This window comes from Salmo salar, chromosome 11 (genome assembly GCF_965601325.2).
Source record: "Salmo salar chromosome 11, fSalSal1, whole genome shotgun sequence".
Lineage (NCBI taxonomy): Eukaryota > Metazoa > Chordata > Actinopteri > Salmoniformes > Salmonidae > Salmo > Salmo salar.
The window spans coordinates 102,496,224-102,516,115 of NC_138301.1; the positions used below are offsets into that span (position 1 = coordinate 102,496,224).

At 42.2% G+C, this 19,892-nt stretch overlaps 1 protein-coding gene across 1 annotated transcript in view; it reads left to right on the plus strand.

Annotated features, from left to right (window-relative positions):
• Positions 1-19,892, plus strand: part of LOC106563202 (small conductance calcium-activated potassium channel protein 2) — a 37,887-nt gene that overhangs the window by 14,357 nt on the left and 3,638 nt on the right. The window contains exons 3-8 of the mRNA XM_014128545.3: positions 7,848-8,266; positions 8,652-8,793; positions 9,108-9,218; positions 9,416-9,543; positions 11,925-11,933; positions 18,127-18,196. Of these exons, the coding sequence (XP_013984020.1) occupies positions 7,848-8,266; positions 8,652-8,793; positions 9,108-9,218; positions 9,416-9,543; positions 11,925-11,933; positions 18,127-18,196 (879 nt within the window). The remainder of the gene's footprint in view (positions 1-7,847; positions 8,267-8,651; positions 8,794-9,107; positions 9,219-9,415; positions 9,544-11,924; positions 11,934-18,126; positions 18,197-19,892) is intronic.

Sequence of the window (19,892 nt, forward strand, 5' to 3'; positions counted from 1 at the left end):
TCGTCAATGAAGAGCAATTTTTGCCAGTCCTGTCTGGTCCAGCGACGGTGGGTTTGTGCCCATAGGCGACATTGTTGCCGGTGATGTCTGGTGAGGACCTGCGTTACAACAGGCCTACAAGCCCTAAGTCCTGCCTCTCTCCGTCTATTGCGGACAGTTTGAGCACTGATGGAGGGATTGTGCGTTCCTGATGTAACTCGGGTAGTTGTTGTTGCCATCCTGTACCAGTCCCGCAGGTGTGATGTTCGGATGTACCGATCCTGTGCAGGTGTTGTTACACGTGGTCTGCTACTGTGAGGATGATCAGCTGTCCGTCCTGTCTCCCTGTAGCGCTGTCTTAGGCGTCTCACAGTATGGACATTGCAATTTATTGCCCTGGCCACATCTGCAGATTCACGCAGATGAGCAGGGACCCTGGGCATCTTTCTTTTGGTGTTTTTCAGAGTCAGTAGAAAGGCCTCTTTAGTGTCCAAGGTTTTCATAACTGTGACCTTAATTGCCAACCGTCTGTAAGCTGTTAGTGTCTTAATGACCGTTCCACAGGTGCATGTTCATTAATTGTTTATGGTTCATTGAACAAGCATGGGAAACAGCGTTTAAACACTTTACAATGAAGATCTGTAAAGTTATTTGGATGTTTAAGAATTATCTTTGAAAGACAGGGTCCTGAAAAAGGGACGTTTCTTTTTTTGCTGAGTTTAGCTAGCTAATAAGCTTGTGTATGCAGAGCGGCACCAAAATTAAAATAAAAGCATGTCTTACCTTTTAGTAGCTAATAAATCCAATATGAAATGTGGTGTCTATAGTATCCTTAACTAGCATTGAAAGGTTAATCCATTCTTCTCTAATAAAAAATCTTTCCCCCTAATTTCTGAATCACGCTTGTAACATCAGTAGGCTACTAGACTATGCTTTGGAGGGGAGGGGTGGGTTGCCTACACACACAGGCAAAGATTTTCAGCTGGCAGGTAGGCAGACACAAGAATACGTTTCTGCGTGACAGAGTGAGGGCTTTGCATTGTCACTTTGTTGCATTTTTTGTGGGACTGGAAAAAAATGCCTGGGACTTAAAGTAACGTTATTAACCAGTACCCATGCTTTTAAAATAATGGTTCTGTTCCGGAAGAGTATATATAACTTTCGTTCGTGGTTCTGATTCTGTTCCTCTAAAAATGTAGTTATTTTCTGGTTTTCGGTTCTGTTCCCTAAACTGGTTCCAACCCCTATTTTAAAGTATTACATTTTCTTATTCTTCATTGGCTGATTTTTCCCAACTCATAAGAATCCCCACCGAGTTGACTACTTTAAAATGGTGTAAGCTCTCAATGGCATTGTCTATGCTAACACTTGTTATATATCCATGATGAGTCCTCTACCAATCTCTAGGACTCTGATAACAGGCACAAGTCTGAAATAAAGTAATTTTTGCATAAATTGCCAAAATGCCACATGCATCCACTTATATCATTGCATTCGTAACAACCTAACCATTTCAAAACGTATATTCAATCAGATAAGCATCACGTAGCAAATAAGTAATTATATTTTTTGTTAACCAAATTTGACCCTCATTGACCTCCATACAAAATTATGGGAGGAGTAAAACCTCTCACTTTGCCTCTTCCTCTCTGACCACAGGCAACCCACTTTGTAGAAGACAATGCTCTCTGATCATTGGCTGATCACTTCCAACCCCTAGGAATCCCCACCCAGTTGACTACTTTTAAATGGTGGAAGCCCTCAATGGCTACATACCCCTATTTATCTCAATGATTGACACTTGATACTGAGACGCCTGTTATTTTGCCCAAATAAAGATAGGTAAAGTGTTAATTTAAACATCTAACAACATAATTAATTAGTTGCATAAGTCATTCAATGAATCAACAAGTTTCAGATTCATACAATCAACATTGAACATTTTACAGAGAACAATAGAGATTAGATTTCTCTAACTTCCAATTTAAAGGTTTTGAAAATCTGGTTAAAAAGCATGTTTTTACTATTTTGTTCATTTGGTATCCAAATAAAATGTCTAAAATGAATCTGTAAATAATCGGTTTACCCCTTTATTGCAACCTTTTACTATTACATTTAGTGGGGTGGTAAGGTACAGGTAAATATTTGAAATATGCAATACAACAAAGTGTGAGTTATATACTGTATACATTATGTCTACCTGACATACTGTATGTTGGAAGACGTGTACTGAAGGTTTGGGAGAAATAGGATACCAATGTGCATTGTATTCCAACCCCCAAATTACACCACTTCTATAGGAAAGAAGACCGACTGAGGAATGGGTTACCTCAGGGCCTCCTTAATGGTGTCGTCTGGGCAAAAATGTCAGCACAGTGGCACAGGCTCGCCGCGGCCGGCACGGGTGAAATGTTCCCATGATGAGAAGAGGAACGCTCCCTTAATGATTAAACACTATTTGTATCCATCAGATGACAAGTCATCCGTCTGAGAGCAGCCACTGGACCATGGCCGGAGGCTATATTTAAAGAGCGATTGGCCTTGGTTAGAATCAGTCACTCTGGCTCTCTGTTTCCAACCACCATTGTACATTGCATGGGCTCGGCTTGTAGAACACCATGTGTAGCGACACCGCTCTTTCTCTCTGTTATACAATGTGTGTGTGTGTGTGTGTGTGTGTGTGTGTGTGTGTGTGTGTGTGTGTGTGTGTGTGTGTGTGTGTGTGGTCCACTGGTCCATGTGGGTGGAATGACTCTTAGCCCTGCAGGATTTGAGCTGAGTGACCTGAGAGTTTGTTTGGCTCATCAACGGGGCTTTTTCTATTCCTCTGGCCCTCTCTGGCCCTTCTCTGGTATGCTCTTTATTGGGCCATGGATCATAGGACGGACTATTGTTGTAGCATTGAGGGTCTTTTAAACTTCGTAAGCCATAAACCCCTTCAATCTAGTTTATTCTAGCAGGATATAACCTGGACAAGTTATCAATTATGTGCATATGATATACTGTAGAAAGAGACATGACTGCTGTCCCTTATGCCACATACATAATTCCAGGTTATCAGCTGCAGATGTAAGTTACACCCCCCCCCCATAACTAGTGCTTCTGCTACTGGCATGGAATATTTAATGCTGAGAGGTAAAGAGCTCAAGTATTGTATTTCAGGTCCTCCATTACCATAATTGCTTTTACCAACCAAGTAGGCTTTCCTTACGTAACCGAGTTTTAAATGTTTAATTACATTGTTTTAAAGCAACAAACTTTCAAAACACTTTTGTCACATGAAGTTGTTGCCATTATTATTTATTAAAATGAGAGCTTTTTGTGCTGTGTGCAGACGATATTGTGTTTGAGCTGTTTTGATGGCTTAGGTCTGTGAGTAAGATAGCGTCTGTCACAACACAGTGGAGTAACAGCTTGCGTTTCCATGTCTAAATGACATTCCCTTGGAACGGCTTAACAAGCAGGGCTACACCAACAGAGAACCTGGTTAGTGTTACAGCGTCCCTCAGCCTCAGAGTCTGACCGATGTCAGTGCTCTCAAGGAGCTAGATGTTGTTACGTATGGGCAAAAGGCTCTTTAGTTGTGTGCTTTAAAATGATCGTTGTGGGGGAACCTTTAAATGTGTTGCTTTGATGAATGAATTGGGTAGAGATGTTGCGTGGGAGTGTTTTGTACACGTAACCGCTTGGAATTTCCTGTAGCTGTCGGTGGGTAGCTGTCTGTGGGAAGCGTTTGGCCTGCAGGTTAGCTTTAATGAGAGTGTGAAATTTGCCCGGATGTTCAAGTGGAATGTTCTTTGTGTGGCAATGTGGTGTAGGTGGCTGTAGTGTCAGTGTGCCTGTGGGATTGGAGGGCTGTAGTATGTGCAGTGCACGCGCGTGTGTGTGTCTGGTGTGGGTGGAACTATAGCGCAAATTCCTGGAGGTGTACATTTGTTATTTTCAGGGTGTCCTTGAGCTAAAGATGTGGAATAAAAGCTTTCTTTGGCAGTGGGAAATATATATATACTGCTCAAAAAAATAAAAGGGAACACTTAAACAGCACATCCTAGATCTGAATGAAAGAAATAATCTTATTAAATACTTTTTTCTTTACATAGTTGAATGTGCTGACAACAAAATCACAAAAATAATCAATGGAAATCCAATTTATCAACCCATGGAGGTCTGGATTTGGAGTCACACTCAAAATTAAAGTGGAAAACCACACTACAGGCTGATCCAACTTTGATGTAATGTCCTTAAAACAAGTCAAAATGAGGCTCAGTAGTGTGTGTGGCCTCCACGTGCCTGTATGACCTCCCTACAACGCGTGGGCATGCTCCTGATGAGGTGGCGGATGGTCTCCTGAGGGATCTCCTCCCAGACCTGGACTAAAGCATCCGCCAACTCCTGGACAGTCTGTGGTGCAACGTGGCATTGGTGGATGGAGCGAGACATGATGTCCCAGATGTGCTCAATTGGATTCAGGTCTGGGGAACGGGCGGGCCAGTCCATAGCATCAATGCCTTCCTCTTGCAGGAACTGCTGACACACTCCAGCCACATGAGGTCTGGCATTGTCTTGCATTAGGAGGAACCATGGGCCAACCACACCAGCATATGGTCTCACAAGGGGTCTGAGGATCTCATCTCGGTACCTAATGGCAGTCAGGCTACCTCTGGCGAGCACATGGAGGGCTGTGCGGCCCCCCAAAGAAATGCCACCCCACACCATGACTGACCCACCGCCAAACCGGTCATACTGGAGGATGTTGCAGACAGCAGAACGTTCTCCACGGCGTCTCCAGACTCTGTCACGTCTGTCACGTGCTCAGTGTGAACCTGCTTTCATCTGTGAAGAGCACAGGGCGCCAGTGGCGAATTTGCCAATCTTGGTGTTCTCTGGCAAATGCCAAACGTCCTGCACGGTGTTGGGCTGTAAGCACAACCCCCACCTGTGGATGTCGGGCCCTCATACCACCCTCATAGAGTCTGTTTCTGACCGTTTGAGCAGACACATGCACATTTGTGGCCTGCTGGAGGTCATTTTGCAGGGCTCTGGCAGTGCTTCTCCTGCTCCTCCTTGCACAAAGACGGAGGTAGCGGTCTTGCTGCTGGGTTGTTGCCCTCCTATGGCCTCCTCCACATCTCCTGATGTACTGGCCTGTCTCCTGGTAGCGCCTCTATGCTCTGGACACTACGCTGACAGACACAGCAAACCTTCTTGCCACAGCTCGCATTGATGTGCCATCCTGGATGAGCTGCACTACCTGAGCCACTTGTGTGGGTTGTAGACTCCGTCTCATGCTACCACTAGAGTGACAGCACCGCCAGCATTAAAAAATGACCAAAACATCAGCCAGGAAGCATAGGAACTGAGAAGTGGTCTGTGGTCCCCACCTGCAGAACCAATCCTTTATTGGGGGTGTCTTGCTAATTGCCTATAATTTCCACCTGTTGTCTATTCCATTTGCACAACAGCATGTGAAATTTATTGTCAATCAGTGTTGCTTCCTAAGTGGACAGTTTGATTTCACAGAAGTGTGATTGACTTGGAGTTACATTGTGTTGTTTAAGTGTTCCCTTTATTTTTTTGAGCAGTGTATATATAGATAGATAGATTGTTGAATGATTCAAGATTTTGTCATGTATTTATTATCTCTAAATACATCGCATTGATCCCATTTACGCTTCCAGGAATGGGACAGTACTTTTTTCCACCATCAAGGATCCTGGAGTTATACTAAATGGGGGGTAATTGGCAGGATGTCAAGTCATAATGTGCGACTTCACTTATTTATCTCCCAAGTTTTTGTGTTCATCAGGAAATCTGAATTATTAAACATTGTGATGTTTTTGACTGATCTGCTAACACATTTGGCTGATATGTGATGGATTTCAGACTTCTTCTGTTTTTGTTTGATATTAATTCATCCTGAATTTAGAATGTTCTTTAATTCTTATTTAGTGGTTCAGATCACTAATGTGTTGCATAGACAGGAGCCATGGGAAGCACATACTTTACAGGACCAATTACAGATACTCAAACAGAACCAGGAAGAAAACACTGTTTGAAAAGTCAGAACAAAGATCAAAACATATTTGCATAATGTTATTCCCCACACACCGGAGGGCCAGATGTCTCTACGCAGCACCATTCATTTAATCACAAAGCATCATATGATGGCTTCAGTTAAAATGTGGTTTGTCATTTGTTGTATTTTCCTTTATATTGAATGGCATATAGTCACCATGGATATACGCTAGTGAAAGAAAGCTCTCTGAAATTTGCTGACGGCAACGTTTTGTGAAATATCTCCCGCCAGTTGTGACGGCCCCATACACAACCCAAAGATCAAGGTGATTGAGTGCAGGGAGGGAGCGGCTGAGTGCATATTTTGACGATCGGCATTACGTGTCAGAGAAGGGAATAATTTGACAACTGTAGAGAAGAACAGTAGAGAGGCTCGATTGCATTTAGTCCATCTGCAGAGAAGTATTTAAAAGGATGAGGGGAAGAAGGGAACGCCATACCCAGAGACAGAGGGTAGTAGTAGTTTATCTAGATCACAAACACGAATGACACCGAGGGGTAGGTGGATCTGTTGGTATGGGGCAATAAGGTCATTAGTTCAGGGTAGATGGAAGCATTGAATCTTGGGACTGTTTTTTGAAAACAGTCCCAAGAAAACACAACAACATAGCATGGCAGCAACACATGACAACACAGCATGGTAGCAACACCACATGACAACAACATGGTAGCAACACAACATAGCAGCAGCACAACATGGTAGCAGCACAAAACATGGTACAAACATTGTTGAGCACAGACAAAAGCACAAAGGGCAAGAAGGTAGAGACGACAATACATCACACAAAGCAGCCACAACTGTCAGTAAGAGTGTCCATGATTGAGGCTTTGAATGAAGAGATGGAGATAAAACTGTCCAGTTTAAGTGTTTTTTGCAGCTCGTTCCAGTTACTAGCTGCAGCGAACTGAAAAGAGAATCAACCCAGGGATGTGTGTACTTTGGGGACCTTTAACAGAATGTGACTGGCAGAACGGGTGTTGTATGTGGAGGATGAGGGCTGCAGTAGGTATCTCAGATAGGGGGGAGTGAGGCCTAAGGGGTTTTTATAAATAAGCATCAACCAGTGGGTCTTGTGACGGGTATACAGAAATGAACAGTTTACAGAGGAGTATAGAGTGCAGTGATCTGTCCTATAAGGAGCATTGGTGGCAAATCTGATGCCCGAATGGTAAAGAACATCTAGCCGCTCGAGAGCACCATTACCTGCCGATCTATAAATTACATCTCCGTAATCTAGCATGGTGGAGAGCTTTAGATTGGAGTGAGAGAGATGAAGGGTGTGTAAGAGGAGAAAAGTGGGAAAGGATGAGATGGAGAGGGGGTACAGCATGCATGAGTGAGTGTGTAAGAGTTGGGATAGAGGAGAATCATTAAAGGTGTTGAAATCCGTCCACATCGAAGCCCCCAGTAGAGTGGCCTATCTTCTGCTCTGTGGCCAGGCAATACGAGACCTATACTAATGTGGGAGGTGGCAGATGTTCTCATCAGTCTAATGCGTTGGAATCGGAAATGATAGCCACATGCAGGAGGTCCCATAGACTTCTGTGACAGATGTTGTGAAGAGTGTAGCGAACGCTGACAGTTAATAATTGGAATCACTGAATGCCAATCAGCCATGACATTAAACTTGAGTTATTGAATTTCCAAAGACTGAGTGTGGTAGTAAAGTTTATGGTTTTGATCAATTTAGTCTGATGCCACCATGATTAAAATGAAAGGCTGCATCTAACCAGAGCTTGTTCAGTAACCTCTGTCAGCTTCCCTCTCCCCCTCCATCCATGTTGTTATTCAGTTATTCATGGTGGACAATGCAGCAGATGACTGGAGGATAGCCATGACCTACGAGCGCATCTTCTTCATCTGCCTGGAGATCCTGGTGTGCGCCATCCACCCCATCCCAGGGAACTACACCTTCACCTGGACAGCGCGCCTGGCCTTCTCCTACACCCCGTCCAAGACGGACGCGGACGTGGACATCATCCTGTCCATCCCCATGTTCTTGCGGCTGTATCTCATCGCCCGCGTCATGCTGCTCCACAGCAAGCTCTTCACAGACGCCTCGTCCCGCAGCATCGGGGCGCTCAACAAGATCAACTTCAACACACGCTTCGTCATGAAGACCCTAATGACCATCTGCCCTGGCACCGTGTTGCTGGTCTTTACCATCTCGTTGTGGATCATCGCTGCGTGGACCGTGAGGGCCTGCGAGAGGTCTGGACCTGCTGCCCTATCACAGTCACGCTATGCTGCACAAAATACTGCATGAACCATAAATAAGGCTTCATGGTTTGCTGGGGAAACAGGCGTTAACTCGTTATGCGTCATACTTTAGGCTTCCATCCAGATGTAGTGCTCCCTTCACACATTCCCAGCAATACCACCATTTTGCTTTTAATTCTGATTCTCTGCATGGAAATGTCAAGGGATAGACAATCATGGCCTATAGTTTACGTCTTGTTAGAAGATATGAGAATCTGTTTACACCTTATTTATATTGCACATAAATTAGGCACAGATGTTTCTATAATGTATAAGACGTTTAAGTATTTGGCAAGCTGACTCCAGTCTGACACTTATCTGGAACCTTCCATTTCAGATACCATGACAACATGGACATAACCAGCAACTTTCTAGGAGCCATGTGGTTGATCTCAATCACTTTTCTAACCATTGGATATGGGGACATGGTCCCCAACACTTACTGTGGAAAAGGAGTCTGTCTCCTCACTGGTATTATGGTGAGCCCTACTGCAGAAATTACATTACATTCTCATGCCACAGCTGCGCTCTCTTTTGCAGTGCTGCTTATGAGGTTATATCTTTAAATCCAGCCCTTATGTGTCTTATGACTTTTTTAAACCTGCCAATATTTATTTTTTAAATCTGTGGTGGGGTGGCAGTGCGTATACATTCATATTCAGAGGATATCAGAAGTCAGAATCTGTGATTTCCTTTTTGTTTATTGCATCATTTCCTATTATTCCAATTAGGTAAAAAGAAATGGAACTGACTAAATACAGGCAACGTGTAACAGTCTGTTTGTTCCTCCCAGGGAGCCGGCTGCACAGCCTTGGTGGTGGCTGTGGTTGCAAAGAAACTGGAGTTAACCAAAGCTGAAAAACATGTTCATAATTTTATGATGGACACCCAGCTGACAAAAAGAGTAAGTAAATACTTCACTTGCATGTCGTTTTAAGTGTAAACATTTGAAAGAATAATCTCAGCTGCCCCGTTTCTCCATTGTGTTCTATTTCAGGAAGACCAAGCATGGTTGAAAATGAGTACAGTATGTTTTCCATTACATGAGTAGTATTTTGTTTACCGTGACCAGTGTTTCTAACCATGCTCTTTGTGTGCCAGGTGAAAAACACAGCTGCAAATGTACTGAGGGAGACGTGGCTCATCTACAAGAACACCAAGCTGGTCAGGAAGATGGACCACGCCAGAGTCAGGAAGCACCAGAGGAAATTCCTCCAAGCCATTCATCAGTAGGTACCCTGCCTGAAACGCTGCTGGCAGTGTGGTAAATACTTATTACACACTGGTATCTGCAGTCCCATACTTTGTCTTACATTCAGTATCATAGATAATAATACAAACCTGAGATCTGAATTGTTTGACACCTGTAGCCCAAATCTGTATTTACAATGTGGAATGTTGACCTTTTTTCTGTTGTTGTTTCTCATTTCACTCCATTGTTTTGTAATGTTGATAAGTTGGAATGGAGTCGGGAAGTATTTAGTCCCAAAACATGTCAGTAGTGCCCTAACAGCTCTTGAGAAGGAATGAATTATAGTAGCAGTCATGCTAGCTATATTAGTATTCACAAGAATGTCTAGAAACCAACCCTCATAGGTTGGTTTCTATTTAACATCAAAGTTGACTTGGTAGTAAGAGAATTCTGATACTAATAGTGGTGTTACTAGCTAAAATTGTGGTAGGAATTGCAAAGTAGTCATTCAATCTTTTTATTGAGAGCAATTTACTTATTAGATCAGAAGAATGTAAGAGGACTGGGAGCTCTTTCTCAATTGCAGATAACTTATCTGCATTTAATTACTGGTTGTGCAATCCAGTATCTTCAAAACAACTCTAAACCATTTTAACCACAACCTAAACTAAACTCTTGGGGACCATCTTCATTCTCCTGCCTTCTCAGTGATGACAGGAAAACTTCTCTCTGCCCACCCCCTATCTCATCCTGCATCACCATGATGTAAGGACCTGCCAGTTCTATTGCATGTCAACATGACTATTGTGTATCTAAGATCGGAGTCAGATGTCATGCTGATCTCTGGGCCGACACATCTGTATGGTTCCTTTAGTCCTGTAGGATCAGTCAGTTGCCTGTCAGGTAGTCTCTTAGACAGTCTCTGCTCTCTATCTCCAAAACCCTATTGATGTTAATGTTCTCTCTTTTGACAAACTTAAGCCTACTTCTGCCACTGTATTTCCCACCTTTTAACTAAGAGACTGACTATCATATGAAACTCAATGAGATATTTCTTCTTTTTGAGATCAGCTTTGGTTGAAATTATTATTATGATTAGGGTCAGATTATATTCATATGCTATAGTGAAACTGTTCTTTGTTTTTGATATATTTTTCTGTGTTGTATGTTTTATCTGTGTTAACTGAACTATGTGGTCTCCTGTGTGCAGCTTTTAATTTGCTCATGATTATTTTTTATATGCATCGTATACAATGACGACATTCAAATATTTGATTCTTGAAAGGGAGTAGTGGCTTCTGCAACCCCCATCCAAAATGTGGCTGTTTTATAGGCTTCTGTCATAGTTGCTCGGGCAGGGTTAGTATGTCCTCAGGCTATTTGTGGTAATGACAGCATATCATGTCGACCTCCTCTTCTCTAGGATGAGCAAATAATAGGAAACCCTCAGAGTTTAGGCAGAATCTGCACAGGACCAGATTCAGCTGTAAAACACCACTTCCACTACTTCGTTCAAGGGCATGTCCATCTCCCCTTTTGTACAGGCTCAGTAAGTCGTACGAAGAGGGAGTGGGTCTTAGCAGAGAAGTTGTGGTTCAGAGAGCACCTCCTGGTGTGTGTTAAGTCAAGTGATGCCTGTGGCCTCAGCTGCAGGGTTCAGCTCCAAGCGTGGGTTGCCTGGGTGGATGTACTCACACTGTGTGTTGGGATGAGTCAGTGGCCACATACAGGGTCTCCCTGGGAGCACGCTCATCCCTCAAGGGGGGTCAGTGACCTGTCTTGAGGCAATTGCGGTGGAAAAAGTAAGAATAGTTCCTATGCCTGAGCTGGATCAATCACCCTGTAAGATCCTCCACCAATGTAGGGGACAGATCTGAGGGAGGGGGTCACTTTGTTCTTCTGAAGTGAGGCTTTTTCAAATGGTGTGATCCTGGGGAAAACCTAGGTAAATGTTAGCTAGAGAACTTGTCAGCCTGCCACAGCTGCCTGTCTGGTCATTGGTTCTCTCAGTGAGGCTGGTCTTACATACAGTACTGCATGCCTGATAAGCTTGGCCGGCTGGAGGGGAGGATTAGGACAGGACCTCAGGGAGTAGCTACCAGGGGCCAGACCAGAATAATGTGACAGGAAAATTGAAGTTTTAAACCCGATGATTCCATCTGTGATGGCCTGAGGTGAGGCATAGCTATGAGGTGTTGCTGATGGTGATAGTGATGATGGGATTAAGTTGATGTTAGTGTTGTGATTTTTATGTGTTGTTGTTATTTAAAATGGCAGCAGTGGGATTGGGGTTGTAGTACCCAGGCCTGAGAAGGAGACTGATCCTGCCATCTGGACACATTTATCTGATGTTGTAATAATTATTTTGTCTATTTTATGTTTCCTTTTTTTCCTGTTTGTGTCGACACAATGCAATAGAGCTCGAAAGTAAGTCTTCGCCTAACATGTAGCTACAGATACGGTGTGTGCATGCAAATGAGAGCTTGTCTTTTTGACTCAATGATGTGACTAAAAATTTCACTCCCTCATTTGATAAGTGAAATTCATACCACAGCTACACATTTTGATTTCCCATCCAGCAATGACTGATTAGATAATGTCACATAATGTACATCTGTCTGTAACACTATATTTCAATTTATATAGCCAGTTACAACACCGTTGTCAAGATTTGAATTTCTCTTTTAGATCATTAGCTGAACAGCATGATGATAAGGCCAAAATAAGTGAATATGATGCACTAGCCTACAGAAACCCAGCATGGTCTCTTTAGAGAAAGCAAAGACCTCTCGATCAATTCTGCCCTACTTTTTAATCTGTCAAAGCATTACACATCTGCCAATTAAGCATCAATGCCAACCCCTTCCTGTGCATCTCATTAATGAGAAGACACATACACTGCTAATGTTCACATGTAACTTTCCCTTGATGAATTTCAATTATCAGTGATGGAAGGTGTTTTTCTTTCCATTGTTGCATGAATGTGATGAGAATTTGATCTTTAATCAGAAATCCACTGATTAAACTCCAATAATCTGTGCTTTCATGAACCGAAGGATGACCACTGGTGCTTGAGGAGATGAGAAGCTTGCTGTAATAACTACAGAATAGAACATATCTTTCCAGGTTAATGCTTACTCCCCCATCAATCTGCCTTAGATACATTAACCAGGGCTAGGGGTCATCTTTCGGCTTGTGAAACCATTGTGACGCCTGTAACATTTGCATTTCCTCCATTTTTCTCTTGGATGACTGGTAGCAATAAAGACAGTGGCCATTATGACTACCAGCAGAATTCACCGATTTTAGGAAGACGCATCTGACATGCATAGCTGCACTGAGCTATCCACACTCATTAGTCTAGCGTAATGGCTCGTAACACCCTTAGTGGTGTGATGCATTTGCCTACAACTAGCATGATGCATGTACACAACCAGATGTCTTCCAATATGTTGGAGAAGATGAGAGGATTTTTTCGCAGGCACACAGTTCGTCCTCTTTATAATGACATCACCCTTGCACTCTTAGAGGCAGGGAGGAAGGTTGGGGTACAGGAGGAAGAGATGGAGGCAGGGAGGAAGGTTGGGGTACAGGAGGAAGAGATGGAGGCAGGGAGGAAGGTTGGGGTACAGGAGGAAGAGATGGAGGCAGGGAGGAAGGTTGGGGTACAGGAGGAAGAGATGGAGGCAGGGAGGAAGGTTGGGGTACAGGAGGAAGAGATGGAGGCAGGGAGGAAGGTTGGGGTACAAGAGGAAGAGATGGAGGCAGGGAGGAAGGTTGGGGTACAGGAGGAAGAGATGGAGGCAGGGAGGAAGGTTGGGGTACAGGAGGAAGAGTTGGAGGCAGGGAGGAAGGTTGGGGTACAGGAGGAAGAGATGGAGGCAGGGAGGAAGGTTGGGGTACAGGAGGAAGCGGGACAGGAAGCAGCATGTGTCCGTTAGCTTGGTGACTCAGTGGGGGTGTGAAACAGGGACACGACCTTAGAGGCAAAGGTCGGGTAAGCCTCCAAGATCTCCTCCTGCTTTAGAGACTCTGTGCTGTAACTGACACAGTGTGAGACTCACTCTCCTCCTCAGCACAAATCCCAGTAGTAAGACAGGCAGGGCAGGGCAGAGTCAGGCAGCAGAACGGCCTGCCCATTACACTGAAGACTAATTAGCATCAGTCTTCCTACAGCGAGGTAAACAGGTCAAGACAAAGATAGCAACCGCAAAAAAATATATGGTGCAGCACAGTTGATATTGCCTTAAAGGGGCCATCTGTGATTGCTACATCCATTTTTTTTACTTTTAAATGAATAAAATATTCCTATTGATTCTTGAAGAACATCAACTAATCCCATGAGGCATTGATAAATTAACATTAGAACCCAAAATATAAGCTTGTTTTACTACAGATTTGCTCCATGTCATTTCAGCAAGCCATGGTACCCACCATTTCAGATTGTTCTTGAAATCGTTTCTGTAGTTAGAAACAAGTCAGATTAGCATTCCTGAAACATTATCTTGTTGAAATTTTATTTGATTGCAGAGCAATTAAACAAATTGATTGCACCCAAATTGGCCATTTCATGTATAGGATTCAGAGTGGCGAAGCGGTCTAAGGCACTGCATCGAATCCAGGCTGTATCACATTCGGATGTGATTGGGAGTGCCATAGGGCGGCGCACAATTGGCCCAGCGTCCTCCAGGTTTGGCCGGAGTAGGCCGTCATTGTAAATAAGAATTTGTTCTTAGCTGACTTGCCTTGTTAAATAAAGGTTAAATAAAAAAATAGCATTTTCAATAATAATAGTACGCAACATCCGATTTGGACCTAACTTCTACCAATGAGTAAGACATGAGGAATTCCCCCCAAAATGCCAAAAGCCACCCATTGACCCCCCACACCAATCCCACTCCAATGACCAGTGTACAGTATCAGTTTTCTATGATTGACAAGTAGTATCATGCTGCAGCATGGAGTATTGCTTCTCCATACTATGTAATGTATTCATTGTGAATCTGGTCATGTTTTTCTCCTCTGTTCAGAGAAATTAGTTATTAAAGTCACTTGCATCATTTCACATAAAGTAGTATGAAAGTATAGGGATTTGACCACTAGATGCTGTGGTTCCTGCTATCCCACCACACCCTTTTATCCATGTTTTTGTCCCCTTTTCAGAGAAATTAGTAATTGAAGTTGCTTGCATAATTTACCATAACGTAATAGGAAAGTACTAGGCTTTGACCACTAGATGCCGCTGTTCCTGTTATACCACCACATCAATTTTGCTGGTCGCTTGTGTTTATTAAATAGATCACATTTCCTTTGCAACTTTGGGTAGAAAACCAATAGATTTGGCTTATGATGAAAATAAATTGCAGTCATCATCACAATTCAAGCCAGTCCTCCATGAAAACAATTCAGTTTATCCTTCTTTTACACTTAATCTGTGTCCAGGAAATGGCCCCTTTGTGTGTGGTTTATTCCCTTTGAAAAAATTCTGGATTCGTTACTGTTAGACCATTCCTTGTGAACAAGCAAACCATTAGGCTACAGCATTTTTGGATGGCTTCAATGTTATGGTCTCTAATGGTCTTCAATGGTAAAAGTCCCAAACACACACTGTATAATGTTTTGCAATGGTAATGGTATTGGGTTAAATGGCAATGTCACTAATCACAATACATATAGAGCCGTTTCCTAATAATTGTATTGATGAACATAAGACTGCCATGCAATGTATTATTTTATTAGGATTGTCACAACATTTTAGTCCCTAGCCCATTTCTCCATCAAGATTCTAGGCTTGTAGAGAAAGTCTTCATATGAGAATTGCGCCATACAGATAGCCCTCTCAGATAGATGCCACTTGTTGGACTATTCAAGGAGAGTTGGGTTGAAGCATTAGGTTGCTAAAAGAAGGGCAAACTGAATTGCTTTCTTGGAGGGCTGGCTTGAATTGTGAGGTTGACCACACAATTTATTTTCATAATGAGCCAAATCTATTGGTTTTCTACCCAAAGTTGCAAAGGAAATGTGATCTATTTAATAAACACAAGCGACCAGCAAAATTGATGTGTGGTGGTATAACAGGAACAGTGGCATCAAGTGGTCAAAGCCTAGTACTTTCCTATTACGTTATGGTAAATAATGCAAGCAACTTCAATTACTAATTTCTCTGAAAAGGGGACAAAAACAACCAGGGAATACATTACATAGTATGGAAAAGTAATACTCCAAGCCACAGCTTCATACTACTTGTCAAACATAGAGAACTGATACTGTATACTGGTTGTTGGTGTGGGATTGGCATGGGGTCCGTAAGTGGCTTTAGATGTTTGGGGGGGGGATTCCTTGTGTCTTACTCATTGGTAGGAAGAAGTTTGGTCCAAATGTTGGGTACTATAGTGATTGAATGGCCAATTGGGATGCAAATAATTCGCTTTTTTAAGAGATTAAATAATATTTCAACAAGACAATCTTTCAGGAATGCTAATCGTATCTGTTACTAACTACAGAAATGATTTCAGAACAAGTTGGTGAGTTGGTGGAGGTGGGAATCCTCTTTCTTGTGCTTTGAGGTAGAACGACCCAACATTGTTTACAAACAATGTAATTAAAGCCAACACTGTATAGCCTCAAAACTATAATTTTGATATCATGGATGGTCAGTCCTTGAATCCATAGCACTGTCTATGAATTTGAGTGGTTACATTTCTCCAACCCCATCCCGCAGCTTTTGAAACAGTGGAGGGGTCACACTTTGTTATTGTTTGAACAGCAGATTCTTCCTCTAAAGAATTCAAAGGAGTATTGAAAAGCTTAGCATAGCCGTTTTCCCCCTGATGAATAGCAAAGTAAATAAGAACCTATTGAAAATTCAGGACCGCACAGGAGCATTGAATCACAGAAGGACATAGAATATTGAGTATGAGGGGGCAGGATGCTTTTATATTCTGACCCCAGCTTCCTGCCTGCCTTGTTCATCAACACCATTTGACAGCTTTTGGTCATCCAACCGTGAAATTGAGAATTCTGACAAGTCTAACATCTCAGCTGCACAAACGTTTTAATGCTGATGTCTTTCACACTTTAGTAAATTTTTTATTTTCAATTTGCCAGATTACTTGAACAATAAAAGTGCTGTTTTTGCAATACCATTGGCTACTTGTTTAAGAATGTGCTTCTTCTGGACCATACGGCTACCCCGTCACTAGCTGCTGAGGCATCGTCTTTTGCTTGTAGGATCCTTCAGTGGCTCTTGTAGTTGGTTTAACCTGTCATCTAGCTCCACACATCTTTGCCTGTGAACTGGAATGACTAACAATGATGCACCACTGCATGAGAATAGATTAATCTAGCAGTCACTACAGACCCCTCATATTCTTCCCCTTGATCTACTGTGCTGTACACCATCAAATTCACACAGTCCAATTAGACCCGCTAACTCAAAAGCCTATCTCATCAGCTAGTCTGAGAGCATTGGGTTTTATCTGAAAGAGAAAGCTGACCACAAGGGCTATGTTACAGTCCTACCTCCAGCTCGCACTGTGTGTTGATCATTCTGATTTAGCATGCAGCACGGGTGGTTGCAGGAAAAAAAGCTCTCCTGTTATCTTGAAAGATCGAGTGTGGTCCTGAGTACTGCACATTTGCTGTTTTCGACGTGCCAGTGAGTGTGGGTGAAAATCACTTTCTTTAGTACCCTAATTAAACAGGAAATGTGAATTATTTAAGACAGCTGTATGGATTAAAGAAAGTTACTAATTTCACTCTGGCTCTTGAAGAGGGGTATCTTTTTATTTTTTTAACCAGTCTGCATCACCAACACAGAAAAGCTTCATGCCAGCTGGATGAGTTTCCCACTATGTAACAATTCAGCACATCACTGTCAGTACTCAGTAACTAAGGTGATTTTACATAATATACCAGATGGATTTTCTCTTTTATCAATAACACACTCACACAGTCCAAAGATATGCGCTGGTATACTACATAAAGCTCAGTATTATAATCTTCTTATTTTTTTGATCATTTAATTATATTTTACAAATGCTGTATTTGTTTTTCAGCTACTTTTAATTGAAAATGAGTTAATATCCCCTTTTATAGAGTTTGGCTATCATGGCACTTCAGGTGGAATTGCTCAGATTGACAGTTTTGATTCTCAAAATTGAAAAACACTGTCACTTGAACTATCTGCAGCTTTTTGAGGGATTAAATCATTCACTAGAATAAAATGGAGAAACCTCCAAGTGTTTGGATTAAGCTTTTTTTATTATAGTTTAAATACACTGCTTTATTAATCCTATATTTCAGCAAAATCCCATTGCAAGCGATTTTATCTCCCTAGTTGAGCCCTTGTATGCTACTTTGTTGTAGAGTTCAGGGGCTGAAGATTTACTGCAGCAATAGACATTCTCCTCTCTGGCAGCTTCTATACTCTGGTCTTCACTTGCATGCAGCTCAACCAATCAAACTGTCTTAAACCAATTTCTGCATTTTCTACACACATCCTGTGCATGTCCTAGGAGTGGGTGCTCTCTATGTGTATGCCTTCTGTGTGCACAGATCTGTTAAACCCATCTTTACCAAATAGATACATTTATTGGGTTCTGGATGGTCTTCTGTTCAGATTGAGAAGTGTTAAAATGGAGCAACGCAAGCTGAATGACCAAGCAAACTCACTAGTGGACCTTGCAAAGGTAAGCTGGACTGACAAACGTCACATATTCCAGTTTATTTTGGTTGTGAAGTTTGGTTGTGCATTTGGATTGATCTCTATCTAACCCACTTTTTGATTTGAAGGATTCCATTTGATACATGTGATATCAACGCATCGGGTGAATTAGTAACACCTTTTCATATAAATAAACAAAGTCTACAGGTGTCAAATAAACAGACTTTTCCATATGAATGTTAAGAAGAACCAGTTGTGTACTGTCATTGGAAGAAAATAAGACACATTATATTTCCACTTCTTGAACTGGGTGCAGGATAGCCTGGTCCCAGATCTGTTTGAGCTCTTGCCAACTCCATTGCTGTCATTGGCATGACAATGAGTGTTGACAAGGAGTTGGCATAATAGCACATTAAACAGACTGGCACTCAGGGTAGATGCATGACTGTTGTTGGTGGAAATATACAGTATCTTGGTTTCAAAGATTATAAAAAGATATGCATATTATCAGGGGTGAAAAGGGGGGGGGGAAATCACTATGGGAACCCTCCAATGTAAAATCCTTGAGTTCAGGGCATGCCAAAATGATAGAGAAATTTAAAAATGCACATTTCTGCATGTCAAAACGATCTCCCAGGGGGAACCCATTTCCCCCAGGTTCCCCTCCATTTCCAACCCTGGTTGTTAGTGGAAACCTACAATATCTTGGTTTTAAAGATTATATAAAAGGTATTCATATTATTTTATGAGATCAGGATCCCCACCCTGATTGGTAAGTAAAACTGTAATTTATATGTCATCAGTTTGTCAAATACCTTAAGGTTTGGTTTTCCAGACTGAGATTAAGCCTAGTCCTGGATTAAAATGCATGGTCAAGGAGAATCTTGAAAGGGCTTTTTAGTCCAGGAGTTATCTTAATCTGTGTCTGGAAAACCGCCCCTTGGTGGTAATTAACACATTGCTATGTTTCAGCAAATCTCTCTATGGTGTTGATCTTATGATGCACTAAACAGAAGTTGACAAACCTTAGGGAAAGACCTGGCACAGAGACAGCCTGACGCAGCAAAAAATAGGGAAGGGAAACATGCTGTGAGTGTGATGTGATGATTCAGCCAGAAATATAGAAGGGAGAAAGAGAGTTAGAGGGCTTTGACATTAAAATATCCACCACGGTCAAATCAGTTTCATGCCACCATGAAAGACATTAGCTAGTTAATATTACAGTCACCCAGGGCTGTGAAACAAGTGGCTCACGGTGAGTTAGAAAGGTGGTTGTCATTTGGGAAGATGACTCACACAGCTCGTTCAGCCATCTTTAATCATTGTCATAAGTGGCTTTCGCCACCAGAGGGTAGCATAGCATTAAAAATCACAGTACATGAGCTCCCTGTGGATCGATAGAGCTGTATAATGGAGCTTAAAATAACTTTGGCAGCTGCATAGCCTCTGCAAAGCTATGAGAAATCCCTCACATAGCAGTGGTTTCCCTACAGTTGTAAAAAAAAATGTTTTACCTCTAATTGGGGCGTAACATAAAGCAGGTTATCATTTCAGTCAGAATATATTAATACCGTAGTAGGCCTACAGTTACCGTTTCAAACTCCTTTTTTAGCATTTGTCCTCACCTTGAATAAGCCTACTATTATTGAAAATGAAAGATATTATTTTTCTTTATGATTTTCATTGTAGTTTTCTACACTTTTCTTTTTACTGAGTTTGGA